This window comes from Canis lupus, chromosome 19 (genome assembly GCF_048164855.1).
Source record: "Canis lupus baileyi chromosome 19, mCanLup2.hap1, whole genome shotgun sequence".
In the NCBI taxonomy this organism is placed as follows: Eukaryota; Metazoa; Chordata; class Mammalia; order Carnivora; family Canidae; genus Canis; species Canis lupus.
In genome coordinates this window covers 44,015,853-44,034,677 of record NC_132856.1, presented here as the reverse complement: position 1 = coordinate 44,034,677, position 18,825 = coordinate 44,015,853, and the positions used below count along the sequence as shown (strand labels likewise).

The 18,825-nt window shown below is 41.7% G+C and overlaps 1 protein-coding gene across 3 annotated transcripts in view; it reads left to right on the top strand.

Annotated features, from left to right (window-relative positions):
- Positions 1-18,361, top strand: part of LOC140610430 (C-C chemokine receptor type 3) — a 34,805-nt gene extending 16,444 nt beyond the window's left edge. The window contains exons 3-5 of one of the 3 annotated variants that reach the window (XM_072786510.1): positions 291-678; positions 1,638-1,706; positions 16,519-18,361. In XM_072786510.1, coding sequence (XP_072642611.1) covers positions 1,684-1,706; positions 16,519-17,608 — 1,113 coding nt within the window. In that variant the 5' untranslated portion in view covers positions 291-678; positions 1,638-1,683 and the 3' untranslated portion in view covers positions 17,609-18,361. Of the gene's footprint in view, positions 1-290; positions 679-1,637; positions 1,707-2,200; positions 2,564-13,430; positions 13,926-16,518 lie in introns of those variants that run through there. The other 2 variants (XM_072786511.1, XM_072786512.1) reach the window with 2 other exon arrangements.
- Positions 18,362-18,825: the final 464 nt, after the last annotated feature.

Below are 18,825 nucleotides of genomic sequence, written 5' to 3'. Positions count from 1 at the left end.
GAGGTTTGGGGCAGAAAGAGAGGCCCAAGAAATGCAACTGGAAACCCTGGAGTTGGATGAGGCCTCTGGGATTTTCCAATCCAGCCTCCCACCTGCAGACAGAGTTCTCCTTATTCTCAAATAAAATTTATATTACTGTTCTCTATGGATGGCTATTTCTGTGATTTGTCTCGTGTAACCAACCACCTGGACTTGCATGCACACAAGCAGGCTAAGAAATGTTGTTTATGAGACTTGTGCCATGTAAATGACCTTGGGAACCTGGTTAAAATATATTATTTGGTTTCTAGGTCAGAACTGGCCGGGACACCAGTTCTGTTCTGGACACCAAGAGCTACGAATCTGGTCTCATATCCCCTCCTGATCCAGGCTGAGCTGCCTATCTCCCCACCTCCGTGAAAGGAAACTGGATGCGGGAAGGCAGACACACACAGCCCAGGCTCCTTGAAACTATAAAATTATGATTGCATAGAAATGCAACTCGCTCCAAACTGCATGTAGGCCAACAAGTGTTTAACTTCCAACCCTGTCATTTGCCCCATAATATGGCCCCCATGGGGATGGTCAGGTGGAAGTCTCTCACCTGAGGGGAGGATGCTCCACCCAGGCCTCTTGATCCATCAGGACTCCAGCTGCACTGACTCCACCAGGCTTCCCCAGCTGCTGAGGTCGGATGTTGTAAGTACTGCATTTGATGAAACTTTGCCTTATTCTCATGTATTACCTACTATTCCCTTCATCTACGTGTAGATTCCTTTCCTCTTCTATTAGGTTTCTGTGATAATGATATAATTTTTTTTCCTTTTTGAAATTGAAAACATAGCTGTTATGAGTCTTTTTCCCAGAACAATTACAAAAATGTGTCCTTCCTTTATTCTTTTACCTGTTTAATAGGTATTCACCTGGTGCCATCAGTATGCAGGCATGGGGTGGCAGGGCAAGCCGGGGAAGCAGGGCAGGCCTGGCCTCTGACCCCCGGGGAGCTGCCCTTGCAGAGGGCCCCAGGCTATGCATCCCCAGCTCCTTTATGGGGCCCCCAGGACACCCCCTCCCTGGTGGGACAGCCTGCTGAGACTTCTAGTTCTCTGGGGCAGAAATCTGTCTCCTGGCAGCCTCTCCACCTTGGCCTTAGAGAGTCCAAGGGAAAGGCCAACTGCATTATAATGTAGAACAACATCCTATCTTCTTCAGAAGCTTCCAGTTCCTCTAACTCTTCTCAGGCAGGGCTTCTGCAGACCCACCTGACATTGAATCCTGGCTATCAAGCTCCCTCAAACTCCAGCCTCCAGGATGCCCATGAGCCCTCTTTGGCAGAGTCCTTTCTTTTTTCCCTATCTTTTCTTTGTCCTTTGAAGCATGTAACAGAGCTCTGCATCCATAGCAGATGTGTGATAAACACTTGGTGAACTTCATTGACATGTCCACTTAGCCAGTTTATCAGAGCTCTTCCCACAGATGCTGGGTGATGCGGGTTCTGTGCCCAGCACCACGATAGGTCCCCTGGACATGTCAGCAATAGAGCAAGCACATGTCTTGGTGGTATTCTACTCATTGCTTATGTTTGCTTAGCCCTCTGTATTTGACAGAGTTTTCCCCCAAATTTTAGTTGATTTCATGTCTACTCTATGGATTTACAGATGAGAAGACTGAGGTCCAGCAAGACCTAATGATGAGCACAAGGTTATGCCACGGTGCGGGCCACAGCTGTAAGTCATTCTCAGGTCTTCTTGGGACATCTAACCCTGTGCTTCCATCATGACTTATCCAAGTCTCCTGTTGAGTTCTATAGAACAATTAGGTTATCCCGCAGTCCACATTTCATGGGAGAATTCTGATTTCATTTAAAAAATTCTTTTAGGGGCTCCTGGGTGGCACAGTCAGTTAAGCTTCTGCCTTCAATCCCAGGGACCCGGGATTGAGCCCCACATTGGGCTCCTTGCTCAGCAGGGAACCTACCTCTCCCTCTCCCTTTGCCTGCAGCTCTGCCTGCTTGTGCTCTCTCTTTCTCTCTCTCTCTGTCAAATAAATAAATAAACAAAATATTTTTAAAAATCCTTTTAGTATTGAAGAACAACTGGCAGATAATGCTACATTAGTTTCAGGTGCCTAACAGCGATTTAACAATTCCATACATTGTGTAATGCTCACTACCATCTGTCAGATGTAGTTACCATCCGTCACTCGATTTCACTTTTTACTCTGCCTCCCCCAGCTCAAGGCTATGCTTATTTGAGAACTTTCTCCCCCTTGCAAAAACAAAACAAGAGAGCAATGCCAAGAGAATGCAGAACCCCTGAAATAGCTGTTGAACATCAGCAGAGCTCATTTCGAAGATTACTCAACTGCGTTCTTTAGTATGTCATGTCAATCATAGAAAAGAAGAACTGTACCAAACTTGATATCTTCTGAAAACTTGCAAAACCTGAGCAGCTAGTCTGTTTAAAAGAGGAAGCTGTATTTTTTCCTACCTTACTGATGTCTCTGATCAGATGGTTTCTCCATTTCATGAGTGGTGAGACCTTAGCTGTCACTGGATGCATAACGGACTTTGCTAAAGCAACAGGTACTGCTTATCTTCTTTCTGTTCTCATCTAGGCAAGAGCTTATTAAATGCAATAGATGTGGTTTGTTTAGAAGTTATTTCCAGGTATATCGTTGGGTTTCTAGGAACAGGGAGATGGAAAAGGGGTCTAGGCAGGTGGAAGTAGTACCTCCCAGGAGTGCTCTTGAATTGAGGAGGCAGAGGAGAAGGGACTCTCTGCAATTTAGTAGGTAGTATGGGGCCAAAGTGGGAGAATTTGTTGTGACATGTCTATTTTCTTCTTGCTTTCTCCCATTTTCCTTTTCCTTCTCCCATCTATTAGATATGATATGCTTGCTTCTCCTAGTCATCCAAACTTGGTCCCTTTTACCTCTTTAGTCAACATGCCCATGTCTGTGCCCACAGTGTGTTTCCCTGTGCTTTCATAAATTCTCAACTGCTGAGAATGTGACCACTCCAAAAGGATTACACTTAGTAGTTTTGTGTTTATGGATATTGACTTGTAAGAAACAGTGAAAATAGAATTTACATATATGTGTATATGTATATAAACATTTGTTTATATATTACATTTGTATATAATTTGTAATTTCATATTTATGGTATGTATGTAAAACATTTATGTGATACATACATAGTATATACATATATAGTGTGTGTGTATATATATGTATATAGACATAGATAAAGTGTTCATTGAAAATCCACTCGAAGGCAATGAGATGAATCAGTTAATCAACTGATTTGGTCTTTGTGTCTGGATTTACAAGGTTGACTATTTTTCCTGGACCTGTACTAGAGGGTAAAGATAGAAATGCCTCCAATCTCAAAAACTTGGATTGATGGGGATGGAAGTTAACTGTTGACAAATGTCTCCAGGGAGGGTGATGGGACTATGATATCTTTGGTATATGGAAGAGATAGGGGTACTTGTCACTCTTTTTAGAAGATGGTGATGATGACATTGAACCATGCAGGCTGAGTTATTTCTCCTGGGGGAAGAATTGTATGACTCAATAAGAAAAAAGCTGATGTACCCAGTGGAATGAAATTGGTAAAGGGCACAAGCACAGAAAAGGAAAAATGAATGACTACCAATTCCAGTTAAAAACGATTCTCAGTAATTAAATACATATTAGTTACACAATAATGACATCTCTTTTGCCCATATAATTGGCCAATTTTTTTTTTCTTTTCTGTCTTCTTAGTGTTGATGTATGCTTGTTGAGACTGGCACCGTCATCTATGAGTGCCAAGAATATATACATTGCTACACACTTTCAGGAAGCAATTTGGGAAAATGCATCAAGAAACTTAGAAATATGATCACAGGTAGAAATTGTGTTTCGGGAAATCTACTTTAAGGAAGTAATTTAAAAATACAAAGATGTTCATTGCAGCATCATTTATAAAAGTGTAAATCTGGAACAACATGGTCACACAATAAGACAGTGATTAAATAACCATGAATATTTATACAATAGTTGGGGATCTTTACGAATTATATTTTCTTTTAAAAAATATTTATTTATTTGTTTTATTTTATTATTATTTTTTCATTTACTTGAGAGAGAATGAGAGAGAGAGAGTACAAGCAGGGGAGAGGGAGAAGCAGGCTCCCAGCCAAGCAGAGGCTCCATCCCAGTATCCTGAGATCGTGACCTGGGCCAAAGGGAGATGCTTAACTGACTGAGTCCCCTAGGAGCCCTCCAAATTTATTTATTTTAAAGAGAGAGAAAGAGAGCATAAGTGGGAGGGGCAGAGGGAGAGGGAGAGAGAATCTCAAGTAGACTCCACAATGAACGTGGAGCCTAACGTGGGGCTTGACTTCACAACCCTGAGATCATGATCTGAGCTGAAACCAAGAGTCAAGAGTTGAGTGCTTAACTGACCATCCCCTACACATTATATTTTCAAACAATTATTAACTACATGGAGCAAAGTACAGAATATAAAATTTAAAATATCAGAATAAAAAAATGATATAAAATTTTAACAAACGTGGGACCTAGAAAAGAGGCAGAGGCAGCAGTGCTTTGTCCATGGCACAGGTGTAGGTGGAAATAGCAGTGGCCAGGAAGCTGAGCCCTCAGGTCATGCTGAACACCCCCCAACCACGTTATTTTGACTACATAGTCATGCTTTCCCTATGAAAACATATTCTTCATAATCATCTCCTTCAACTAAATAACATACCACCAGCCTGTATACAATTAAAATTCAACCACATTTAATTCAACCTAATGTTGAAATATAAGGAGTAGATTTAGTCTTTTACAAGGAAATTGGTAAAAAATAACCAAAATCACCTGGCAGGTGAACAAAACCAAGTCACTTAATGAACTGACCATATTCCAAAAATGGGGTGTAGCCTTTGCTCTAGTAACTAATGACAATAATCATCAGGGAAGTCCATGTGCTGCCCCAGAATACAGTGCTGGTATGTGTCTGCAGCTAGTAAGAAGTTTGCATTTATTCATGATTGCATCCTTGAGAGGTTCTTGTGTGTTTCCAGGGAGGGAACTTCCTGGCTCACCAGGCAGCCTATTCTGTTCCCACAACCTGGTAATTCCTGGCAAGTCTTTCCCCCTGTGGGACTGAATGCAGTCTCTTCCAATGCTATCAGATTTCTCTGCTCTGGGGACTCTACTTCCTCTCCTATAGGAAAAGCTATCACATCAATCTATATCAAAAGGATTCTTCTATCTCAAAGGGACCTAAAACACTGCCTAATTCAAACCTTTAATTAAAAAGATTAGAAAACTTTGGTACAGATACAAACACTGGCCAAAAAAAAAAAAAAAAAAAAAAAAAGGAGAAACTAATATTAATCTGAGCATTAGAAGACTTATATTTTTCATACAAAACATTCTAAGTTCTGTTAACTATGGCTGGTATTTCTGGACCTTTATCATTCTAGCCTGTCCTGTACTCCAGATGGTTACTAACCCTCTTAAAATAGGGCACCTGGGGCAGAACATAATATTTCAAATGTGTAACCTGCACAGTGAAAAGCAGAGTGAAAATTATTCTGGTTCATCCTCCTGTCCATTTCAGAAGTGTTTATTAAGCAGCTATAAATTGTCAGGCATTAAATGGACATTAGTCACTAGTTTGGCACTGTCCAGTATGATGGTTACCCGCCACATATGGGTACTTAAATTTAAATTCACTGAATTTCAATAAAATGAAAAGTTCAGTTTCTCAACAGCACTAGCCACATTTCAAGTGCATAACAGCCACTTGGCTAGTGGTGCCTTATAGGGCAACACAGATACAGAACATTTCTATTGCTGCTGAAAAATTCTCTTGGATAGTGCTGCAGCAGATAATTATTTTTTCTGACTACCGCAGATTCTCTGTAAAATAAAACAAAATAAAGGGAAAAGGAAAGGAGGCCTGGCTTAACTGTATAGGCGGGAAGCAATTTGAGTAGCTAGTTAGATAGGTAGTTGGATGGATAATGAAAGGGGAGCTTTTAGAATCACTGTGTTCTGGATCCCACCTCCAGAAATTCTGATTTAACTGTTGGGGGATGGGGCATAGCCTGGCATTGGGATTTCAAAAACTCCCCCGCAGTTCCCATCTGCAGCCAGGGCTGAGAACCGTCACTGGAATGAAACTTCTCATTGTGGAAATCTCCTTCTGCAAAGTTCCTGCCAGGCAGTCACCCAGGCTCTGCTTGGATACCTCCAGGCACTGTTTGCTTGGCGCCTCAGGAGGTACCCATTTCATTTTGGGTAATCCCACTCAAGCTCTTTCTTATGTAGTGTTTGAATTTGCCTCTTGGAATGACCTCCTGCGGGCTCTGGAGGGCACCTCTGTGAATCACATTCTGATTCTCACCTACAAACTAGTATCTTGCTCTCTTTCCTATTCCAAAGTGTCTTTTGTCCTGGGTGAGTGGATACATCTGGCTCTATGAACTCATCTTCCTTGGGTAGGGTTTCCTCTCCCCTACATTTCAGCTGGCAATGTTCACGTGCCTGGGACCTAGCAGGGTGCTCTGGATGTAGTCTCAGACCACCTGAAAATCCCATCACATGCTAACCTGTAATTCTAGTTGACCATAAAGTTAGCAAGTGATGGGGTTTTTAATTTTTATTTATTTACTTTTAAAGATTTATTTATTTGTTTATTTTGAAGAGAGAGAATGCACAAGTGGGAGGGGCAAAGGGAGAGGGAGAGAGCATTTCAAGAAGACTCTGAGCTGAGCGTGGAGCCCAATGCCAGGCTCAATCTCACAACCCTGGGATCATGACCTGAGCTGAAATCAAGAGTGAGATCCTTAACCCATGGCACCACTCACGTGCCTCTGGAATTTTTTTTAAACTTCCTGTGTCAGATAATCAATTGCAGCATTATTTGAAACAGCAAAAAGTATCTGTTTATAGGGGGACTGGCTAAATAAACTGGTATATTCTCACAATGGATTCTCAGCAGTAACAAAGAATAAGAAAAACTTATGTGGTGAAATGGAAAAAGCAAGGTGCGTGATGACGCATGTAGTATTCTGCTTTTATGCAACCAACAGGGTAAAGTTAGTAAATATATTTATATTTGCTTACAGTTGCATATGGAAATGTGTCCCTGCCAGGTAAAGAGTGGGTAGGTTTGTTGTCAGCCAGTTTAAAAGATTGGGGGTTCCTACACTCTGATTCCTCAGCTGTGAGGCAAGCCTACTGTGTGTGCAGCAGCCACCCGGGCCACTCCACATGTCCTCCAGGCAACTTGGCAGCATGGAGAACCAGTGGGAACATTCAGTCATATGCCTGCTGTGCCGTTATAAGTCCTTTGTCCATTATCTAATTGTCATGTGCCTTCTGGTGGTAGCCATAAAAAAGTGTCAATCTTACTTGCTAGCTTACAGGTAGGGTACCCTAGATCCTCTACAGTTCTTGATGGGGAAGAGGTGTACAGAGATGGAGCAGGATGAAACTTCTTATTGTGTATCTTCTCATAATATTATGTTTTGAACCATATGATAGTGTGTATTACCTCCTCAATTGTAAATAGCATGTAATTTGAAATAAAAATGTTACTCTTGTAAAAATCAACTTCTTTCATGTAAATTTAGATTAAGGCAATGGAAGTATTATATGCAGATTAGGAGAAATGATAATTTCTTAGCATCCTAAAGTGGTCAGAATTAAGTGCCCAGTAGAATTCTCCTTGATTCCTGGTTGTCCTCAATGTCCTGGGAATTCATCTACCTATCTATCTATATAGCTATCTATCATCATCTATCTCTACCTGTCACCTACCTGTCACGTGCCGAGGTCAGGATAATCTGACCTCGGATATCTCTCCATTGGACATGTCAGTGAGTAAATGGACTAATATAATCCATGGTTCCCACTAGGTTATTTAATTTGGTTGAGATCCAAACTTGTTTGTAGAAATTCAAACACTTCATTTAGAATAGCTAAAGATTTTAATGAAGTCTGAAATGTCTGGTTAAAACAAATTATTGGATACTAATCATTGTAGGTTTTCTAGAACTCTGGGTAACAAACTACTGATTGGATATTTGTGGAAAGATAAGCATTTCTGTTTAGGTGGAAGAGATACTTGCTCCTCTGAAGTCATATTATACTACCTTGGACAAGATCTAAGAAATTTTGGAAAGCCCTGAGAACTTAAAAGTAAAGAAGGTCAATGGTTGGGGGATGGGAGAAGAACAACATACACTTAACTGGCTCTGTGTGTTCTAGATGCTCTTGCATGTGTTGGTTCATGTTATCCTCACACCACTCCTCCCTCCTTGACACCTTCCTCACTTGGCTTCTGGGACACCAGCTTTCCTGTGTTTTTTTCTCCTACTTCACTGTCCACTCCTTCTAAGTCTCTCTTGCTGAGTCCTCCTTGTTCCTATGACCTCTGATTTTTGATATACCTGAGAACACCACCCTTTACTATCTGTACTCACTTCTCTGGTGCTTTTACCCAGTGTCAGGACTTTAAACACCATCTATATGATGACAACTGTCAATTTTAGATCTTCAACAAGACCTCCCCTGGAGCCATATATCTAACTGCCTACCAGACATCTCCACTTAGATGGCACACAGGCATCTTGGACTGATATCCCCGCCTTCTTTATCCTGGCTGATGGCAACTTCTTCTTTCCAGTAGTGCAGGTCAAGACTCTTGGAACCTCTAAGTCTTGAACATTTCTCTGGATATTCATCCCTCACTCCTCCTCTGATCACACTGGGCTTCTTACTTTTCTAAGACCATATCCAGGCACTCTGTCATCTCAGGACACTTGTACTTGTCATTTCTCTGCCTGGAGCCCTCATCCTCCCTCTACCTATCTAACTCATCCCGTTGCTTCCTCCAAGTCTTTTCTCAAATGTCACCTCAGTAGGCTCCTTATTGGCCTCCCCTCCAATTTAAAAGTGTCCACCTCCAATCTCACCCGGTTCCTTTTCCCCATCTCCTATTTTATCTCTTTCCAGAGCACTCATGACCATCTGAGACCCTGTCACTTTTAGCTATTTATTCCCTGTGCCCCCCAACTAGAAAATAAGGTCCATGGAGTCAGGAAGTTTGATCTGTTCAGTTCCCTGATGTTGCCTGTGTTCCTGGACCAGTGCCTTGCCCATCATAGATGCTAATAAGTAATTGCTGAATGAATGGCTGAAGAGCCCCATGAGGCAGTAACTCTTCTCATCAGCATGTTGCACGTAAAAATCCTGAGGCATAGCGCAGTTAAGCTACTTGCTCTAGGTCACACAGTCATTTCTTCAGACATGGTAATGAATCATTATCCTACACCAAGGAGTATACATAAGGAAGGATACATAAGAAAGAAAATCTTATAGCTATGGACTCCCTTGGCACCAGATATCAATGAAGTCAAAAGTATCTAAGGTCTTGGGACAGGACCTGATCATAATACCTGGTGGTCCTGCAGGAATGATCACTGGAGTTATCTGTGGGCAGGGCTCTTCTAGATGGGCAGGTAGAGTCAGGGTGGCAGGCAGTGACTTCACACATATTCTCTTCTCTATATTCTTTGGATGATTTATCAAGTTCACCTGAGAGGCTGATCCCCTCAAAGAGACAAAGCACTTAACACACACACACACACACACACACACACACACACACACACACACACACAGAGTCCAGATTAGTGACTTTACTAAACTGGGATATCATTCAGCATGTGGTCTTCTATCAGACAGGCCTGGTTTTAACCAAACTCCCCCTACTGTCAAGGATCAGCACTCTCCATCATTAGCATAACAGATTTCCACTTTGGTGAAGTTTTGTTATAAAACAGATCTTAAATCCGTAGTGTCTTTCTTCATGCATCTGACAAGACCTCGTTGACATTTACCTCTAAAAGCATTCAGACAAGCCCGAGAAATATTGCAAACGATTAGCTCAGAGTATCTCTGGCTTTGGCTGCCATAGACAGACCACAGGTTGTAGCATTGATGCTACTGGAGTGTGTGTGTTGGGGGGTGGGGTCATGACTTCCATTTACAGTAGATGTCCACAGCGAGGAAATGATGCTGCAACTGAGAAAGGTGATCATTATCACACCAAAGGTCTCCACTCATTGGGTGGATGCTGATGGGCAGATGTGGCTGTAGAGAGCCTAGGTTTCTTCAAGCCGGGAACACGTGGGCTCAAGTCCCAACTTTGCCATTTGTTCTCTGTGTGATCTTAAGTTATGGAATTGTTTTGAGCTCTTTTTTTTTTTTTTCCTGAACTCAATTTTTTTGAGCCATATGCTAAGAATAATAAAAAAAATCTACCAAAGCACAGACTAGAGGACAATGAAGGGCCTGTTAATTGGTCTGTGCTTTGGGGCCTTTGAAAGGCTGGGGAGGATCATGTCTCATTAAAATCAGGAACCATCGATACTTAACATCACTGTGGAAATTCCAACCAACGCAACAGGATTAGAAAAACAAATGAGGAATATGAACAAGGAGGTTATAATGTCAGCCTTGTTTTGCTCCCGACATGAAGCCTGCTTCTCCCTCTGTCTGTGTCTGTGCCTCTCTCTCTCTATGTCTATCATGAGTAAATAAATAAAATCTTAAAAAAAAAAAAAAAGGAATACTAAAGAATTTATAACAAAGGTGATGTTTTGAGACTGGTGGAAATGCACTTCATGCTATATATCAAACTCAATTAAAAATGGATTAGAGATTTATATGTATGAAATACTGAACCACAGGGTACATAATATATATAAACATTCATGCAATCTTGGGGTGTGGAGGTCCTCACTCAGTGGAACCCCAAGGCAATGACAACAAGGGCTTTAGGACAAAAGGACACACAGGATCAAGTCTCAGCTCTGCTGTGCACAGAATAGCCTCAGGCAAGTGAGTGAGCCTTGCCGAGTCTCTGTTTGCTTATTGGTAAAATGGGGATATAAAAATCTACCTTGTAAAGTTGTAAGATGGAGTAACCATGTAAAGTGGAAGGCTCACTTGTCATGGACTCTTATCTCACATTGGCTATGTGTAAAGAATGTAAACTTCCTGAATTCAGAGACCATTTTCTCTCTGGTATTTCGTTCCTTCCCAGGTGGTTGTTGACAATAAGGGGGGAATACATGCATTAAAAATTTGACCATGTCATTCATTATTTGATCCATGCTGAAAAAATGAGTATTTCTTCCATTCAGAGGCATCGTGTGAGCTGGTGCTCAAGACTAAGGAGTTGGAGTCACAGCTCACTGGTTTCATTTGGGATGTCTTTGGACATCAGAGAGGACAAGCCTCTCTGAGTTGACACTTATTAGAAGCTCTGGCTTGCATCTGGGAAGTATTTGGGGGTGCAGGGAAATGGTCTCTACTTCAAAGGCAGGGATGTGGGAATTACTGTAAACCCACGGAAGTGCCCTTCTGAGCTTTCCTCAGGGACATCTAAACCCAGAGTCCAAGCATACAGGTTGAAAGTCTGGGGCCCAGGGAGAGAAGAGCAGGGCCCCGCGGTTACTCAGTATTTGCCAAAAGCACTAAGAATCGCAGAGTAGGAAGGAGGAAAGAAAATATGAGTGTGACAGTATTACACACCAGATAATCTGAAAGCATTCGGGGATCCCAGGTCCACATGGCCCACATGTCCACATGCATGTGTGTGCCAGGTCATCTGAAGGGCATCTCTGTCTTCCATGGAGGCTGACCAGTTCATGTCTCAAGACCTAAAGAGAAATTTCTAAGAGGAACTGTCCCTCCCCCAGTCCTATGGTGTATGTTAACTCCACCCAAGACCCAAGAGAGACAAACATTAAGATCTTTAAAACAAAATTTAAATACTCTACCTAGGGTGACTTCCACTTCAAGTTTCTTAGATCTCAGTTTGTGGTTTCAGATTCTGATGACTAAACCCTTCATCTTGTAATTTGCCCACGTTTTCAACCCAGTTACCTTTAGAAAATGTGGTTGCCAAATCTCCAGCAGAGCCTGCTGGAAGGCACTTGCTTTTCATTACAGTTTAATGCACAAGGGAATATAGAAAAATTCCACATCTTTCAACTTTAAAAATTGTCATCCATTTCCTTTCTACAACTATTTTTATTATTTGCCCATTCCCCCCCCTTTTTTTTTCTTTAGGAGAGGGAGAGAGAGGGGTAGAGGGAGAAGGAGAAAGAGATGCTTAAGCAGGTTCCAAGCCCAGCACAGAGCCCGACACCAGGCTCAATCTCATGATCCTAAAATCATGACCTTGAAATCATGACCTGAACTAAAATCAAGAGTCTGATGCTTAAGCTTAGGGGACTGAGCCACCCAGGCACCCCCCCAAAACTGTTTTAGTGACTACATAATAACCTATTGCAGTAAGTGGACTACAATTTATCCAAAGTCTCCTTCACTTGTCAAAGTGTCATTTAAACTGCTTCCACCTTTTTTTTTGTTTTTTCCTATCAAGAAAATGAGGCCACAGTGAACATCCTGTTTTGGTTTGGTGGTGGACTTCTTCCCCATAGGGTAAATTCCTCAGAGTAGAACCAATGGACCAAAGTCATGTGTATCTTATTGGTTCTTGTTATGTACAAAATTTCCTAAACATATTGAACCAAGTCATGTTGCACCAGGGATGCATAATTGCTCCAGGCAGGGCCACTGCAACCTCACCAGCATGGGGTGGCATCATTTACTTTTTTTTTTTTTTTTATGATTGAAATGGTGTTTCAAACCTCAATGTATTTTCTAAAGAACCCTCTCTAGGGAAGCCTGGGTGGCTCGGTCAGCTAAATATCTGCCTTCAGCTCAGGACATCATCTTGGGGGCCTGGGATTGAGTCCTGCGTCAGGTTCCCTGTTCAACAAGGAGTCTTCTCTCTCTCCCTCTGCCCTTCTTCCCTTTTCATTCTCTGTCCTAAATAAATAAATTAATTAAACAAAAACTTTTTTTTTAAAGAAGCATCTCTAATTCTAGATGTTTATGCTCAATTCAGCCTTGTGACATTCATTGAAATTTTAAGTTGATGAATGTAGAACTCTGCTTGTTCCCATGGAGAAGAATCCATTACATATTATACAGTAAAAACTGAGGTTGCACACACAGTATTGAGCCTGGCCAAGGCGAGATTGGAGGGCAGAGGGAAGGGGCAGGGGAGGAGGCTTCTCTCCTCTGACTCCAGGAATTGTGAGAAAAGGGTAAAAGGTCGCAGATGGAAGTAGTCACAACTCTGGGTTCCTATCTTCCCCATCCAAGCTTTGACCAGAGTTGGAGGATATGAAGGGCTGTTTGATAAATTGAGGGGGGGCCCTCCAAGAGGATGTCTCTCTGCAAGTCACTTCCTTACCCTCATGGGTGGTCATCACAGTTAAGCTGGTGGTCAGGCAGGAAAATAATTTAGTTTGTACCCTTGAGTGTTCCTTAGTTTGTAACTGGCATGGACATAGAGTCAAGAAGCAGTATGTCTGCCTAGGTGCCTGCCAGTTCAGGAGGAGGTGCCTAGCATGGGCCAGGAGCCTGATGACGTGGCAGGAGCAGAGAGGGTCCTCCATTCCAGTGAGGCCTAGAGGGGTCTCTATGCCCAGGGACAACTGAGAATGAGTGGACTGTGAGGCCATTAGCTACAAAGCAGCAGATGCTAGCAAAAAGTTCAGGGTTAAGATCGAGTCATCATCCTTCCTCAGCAGACACCGGTCACTAAAACAGGACCAGCAGGAGACCAATGCATCTTCTTTGCCCTCTGCCCATGCTGGCCCCTCCCTCATATCTCCACTGCCATCTTAGAAAGGACCAATGAGAGAAGACAAGAAACCAAAATTAATGAGCTGGTACCGTAAAGCGGATAAGCAAAACTAAAGTCCTCCTTCAAATGAATGGGTCAAGCTAAGTTTAAACCACTTCGGACTAAAATTTGTGAATCCTTTTTCCTGCTACCCAGTGGAAAGTTGGTAAGATCCAAATTGTTTTGGAGACTAAAGAAATTGCATTTGCATTGCACGGCTGAGTAGTACTATGAGCAATTTTAGTGAGCCAGCAAAGTAGTATAAACTTATTTTTTGATAAAACTTGTATCCGTGTATGCATATCTGTGTAGAGAAATGTTAATAGTGGTAAACTGCATGGGGGAATTTGGGGTGGTTCTTACTTTTATGTTTTTGCCTTTATTATCAGTGCTGTTTACTATTACTGTACCACATTTTTTAAATGCAAAAAAGACACTTTTAAAAGCCTAATTCAAACTTCTTGACTACTTCAGACTTAAATATTTATTTTGATTTGGACTGAAAACAATTTCAGTTTTCATATCTCTGACCCATGTAACTGGGAGTCGAGGACTTGGCTTCTCACCCCAAAGAACCAGCATATTTCCCTATGCATTGCAGTCTAGAGCCTCTCAAAAAGATCCTATAATTTTATCATAGTCATGTTGAAAGTAACTCATGAATTAAAGACATGATCATCAAGTTGAACAAAATCTTAGTCAATTTTTTTTAATTTGACTAATTTTTAGATCAATCTCAGAGAAAAGGAAAGATAATAGCAATAGTTAAATGGAGGCTTTTATAGTTTTGCTTCTCTAGATCAAGCAGCTCTGTTTTGAGGTCTTTTTTGTTTTGTTTTGTGTTAGCCATTAAAGTTTGAGGGATGTTCTCTGTGATTGTGACTGTGCAACAGACAAAATAATGAATGGGTATTTTTTTCTCAGCAGCTGTAGATTATGGGATTAAGAATAAAAATGATGATAAGATCATACAAATCAGTTGTTTTCACTCTCATCTTCCACCTCAAAAGCCTGGATGTGTTACTGATCAATGAGATATAGTAGGACAGAGTCATGGAAACAGATCAAGTTCTATCCAAGAGACCCAATTTCCTTCATAATTTTATATGAAATGGTTTCTTATTGCTTTTCTTTCTTTTTTTTTTTTAAGATTTTCTTTTTTACTTGAGAGAGCATGCGTGTGTATGTGTATACTCTAGAGAAAGCACAAACAGACAGAGGGAGAGGTACAGACTCCCCACTGAGCAGGGAGCTCGATGTGGGGCTCAAACCCAGGACCCCGAGATCATGTCCTAGGCTAAAGGCAGATGCTCAACTGTCTGAGCCACCCAGGCACCCTCTTAGTGCTTTTCTTTCAGTTCCACTTCCTACCAATTTTATAGTTTTTTTTTTATCTTATTTGATCCTGCACATAACTTCAAGTGGTATCATGATCCTCATCATGGTATCATGATACCTCAAGTGGTATCATGAGTAAATGAGGCTCAAAGTTCAATTCTTGCCCAAGTCCTACAGCTGGTGAGAAGAAGGGCTGGGAACGGCTGCTGCCCATGTCTATTCTCATTTTGACTACACAGGACCCTGACAGGTGCTGACCATTGGGGTCCCAGTAGTCTTGTCATTGGCTCTAATTATTGCATTTCTAAGACTTACTTTGAGAAATGCCCATTGATATATATTCATGTCCTCACACTTGTCCCTTCCTCAGAGAAAGGAGAAAGTCAGGAGGACTTCTTCCAAGGAAACAGTGCAGGGATCAACTGTCCTCCTTGGAACTCCTACCTTGTCTGTTTTTCCATCTTCTCCAGTGAAGTCTGTAATCTTAAGAAGTGCAGACATGGGCCCTAGGGATCCTAGTCTAGAAGATATCAAGTCTGCTGAGAAACTCCATTGGCCTCTCCCTCCCACTCAGTCCCTTTATGAAGGAGGAGCTCTGAGGGGTTTGCTGTTGGCACAGGGGTGGCTTATCTCAGCATTATCAGGAGCAGGTAAAGGACAGCAGCCTAGGTTACTGTTGTTTAGAATGTAATTGTCACACAAGTTAATATTAATTATAATGGTGCAGTCTTAAAAAGTTAAACTTAAAAATCACAGCATTAGAATATAGTAAGATGAGAATTATTCATAGATACTGAAGACCTAGCCTGAACTTTTAAACTTACTTGTTAGAGGACTTGGGATAAATTACTCCATTTCTCTAAGGTTCAATTTCCCCATCAGCTTTAATGAACAGTATCTTGTTAAGGGACCCCAGAGAGGGGAAGTTATTTGTAATAATAACAATCACTATTATTATCAGTAGTAGTATTTGGTTTTTATATAGGGAAGATGATTTTGAAAGTCATATATAAACTATAAAACCTAAAATTCAAAATTCCTGAAAAGATACAGCAATAATAATTAGCATAAAATTATTGTTCTCATTCCCCAGCCTGCTTTTCCCTGCTTTGTATTTCCTCCTTTAAATGCTTGCAGAAATCAACATCCCCATTCTTTACCAACATCCGCCACATTTCTGTTTCTTTTCCCATGGTGGATTGCGTTGACTTTCAAAACTTCACATCTTTCATCCCTGACACTTCCCCGCCTTCCAGCATCTCTGACACAACTTTGAAAAACATGCTGAAGAAACTTTAAATGTCTAGGCTGTTTAATCACATGTGGTTTTGTGGGTAAATGGATAAATCAATGGGTGTGGCCCATCAAGGGTGATTATGCCTAATTGTGCGGTTATTTTTGTTGTCACTTTTCTAACACAGGGACAAAATGATGGAGGCCACTACAGCCGAGATTAAGACCATGGATGAGTCTATCCAGACCACAGTGTTTGACTATGAGAATTCACTGCCATGTGAAAAAGTCAACATTAAGCACCTGGGAGCCCAGTTCTTGCCTCCACTGTATTCCCTGGTGTTCGTGATTGGTCTGCTGGGCAATGTGGTGGTGGTGGTGATCCTCACAAAATACAAGAGACTCTGGATTATGACTAACATCTTCCTGCTCAATTTGGCCATTTCTGACTTGCTCTTTCTATTCACTCTGGTATTCTGGATTCATTATACTGGATGGAATGATTGGGTTTTTGGCCGTTCCATGTGTAAGCTCATCTCTGGGCTTTATTACTTGGGCTTATACGGTGAGATCTTTTTCATCATCCTGCTGACCATAGACCGGTACCTGGCCATCGTCCATGCTGTGTTTGCCCTTCGAGCCCGGACTGTCACTTTTGGTATCATCACGAGTGTTCTCACCTGGGGCCTGGCAGGGCTAGCAGCCCTCCCTGAATTTATCTTCCACGAGTCCCAAAAGGAGTCTGAACAGTTTGTCTGCACGCCTCTCTACCCAAAAGACCAAGAAGACAACTGGAAGCGTTTCCATGCTCTGAGAATGAATATCCTGGGTCTTGCTCTGCCTCTGCTCATCATGGTTGTCTGCTACTCTGGAATTATTAAAACGTTGCTGAGATGCCCCAGTAAGAAAAAGTACAAGGCCATCCGGCTCATTTTTGTCATCATGGTAGTCTTTTTCATTTTCTGGACACCCTACAACCTGGTCCTCCTCCTTTCTGCTTTTCAAACAATCTTTTTTGAGACCACTTGTGAGCAGAGCAAACAGCTGGACGTGGCCATGCAGATCACGGAGGTGATTGCCTATACACACTGCTGTATCAACCCCATTATCTACGCATTTGTCGGGGAGAGGTTCCGGAAGCACCTCTGCCACTTCTTCCGCAGGAATGTGGCCACCTACCTGGGCAAATACATCCCGTTCCTTCCCAGCGAGAAATTAGAGAGAAGCAGCTCTGTATCCCCATCAACAGGAGAGCAGGAATTCTCATTTGTATTTTAAGAGAGATGTGGAAAATCACCTAAAGCAGATGCACAGAACCCATGAAGCAAACATTTCAAGTTAATCATGTTGACCTCAACGCCAACCCTTTAAACTTCCAGCTCAATGCTGTAACCCTTAAAGACATTAAAATATATACACAATCGTATCAGTATATGTGTGTTGGCCCAGACATGACCAGGGGTCACTAGCTAGTCAGTTCACTCAACTGCTAACCTCAAAAAGCAGAGCTTCGCTAGGTTCTCCAAAGAGTTACATACATAGTAATGCCATTAAATGTTAGGTAGTTACAAACAGATAAATCATTTTAAATTTAAACCTTAATTTTAGCCAGCTATTGCTAAACATGAATGGACGGTGTGGGGGATGGTGAGCAGGTTGGGATGGGCCATAGATTTCAGGCAAGGCATTTTGGGTTTTGCTGGGAAGGCAAAGAAAGCTACTGAAGGAGAAGAGTAGAGGAGAAGGATAATCACCATGGTGCATTAGGAAGAGAAATCTGGTAACACAGGGTGAAGTAGAGACCCCAGAACTATGTAGGAAGTTGGTTAGAAGTGTATGTGTGAGGCAAGGAGAGATCAATGACTAATAAGAGAGGGGCCAGAAGAACTCAGAGAGGAATTTGGCCACGAGACAATGGGGAAGGGAGAGTCAAAGCACTGGGAGCAATATAGGATTGACTGGGGGAAAAGAGCAAAGACAAAGGAGAATGTATCCTATGTTAAAAAATGAAATAAAAAAGAGATACAAACAGATTATTTGCTGTGCTTGAGTGCATTGCCCATCCCTTAAAGGACAGGAAAGAAAGTAGTAGTCTTTGGTTTTCTTTAGGGAGGGTTATGGGTGGAGAATAAGAGCAGTATAACTTTTCTCTGAATGCCCTGTGCCTTTTGGCTTTTGAACCAAGGGAATGTGTTACCAATGAAAAATACAAACAAAACTTTAGAATCATATATTAAAAAAAAAAAAAAAAAAAAAGCTAATCTGCTCTTTAGACGTGGTATCCGTTCTACCAGCCATAAGAGCATTGGAAACTCTGAAGCACCTTTTGTCTTTTTTGTGGTTCAGTCAGAATGTAAATAAAGCAATTATCTGAAGACTTAACTATACATCATTGGTTTTCTCTTGTCTTGTGAAGTAATGTCTGTCCTTAGGTAAGTAAAAGTGTAGGATACAGGTACTTGGTCATAAACCCAGATCCCTAAAAGCTTTAGGAG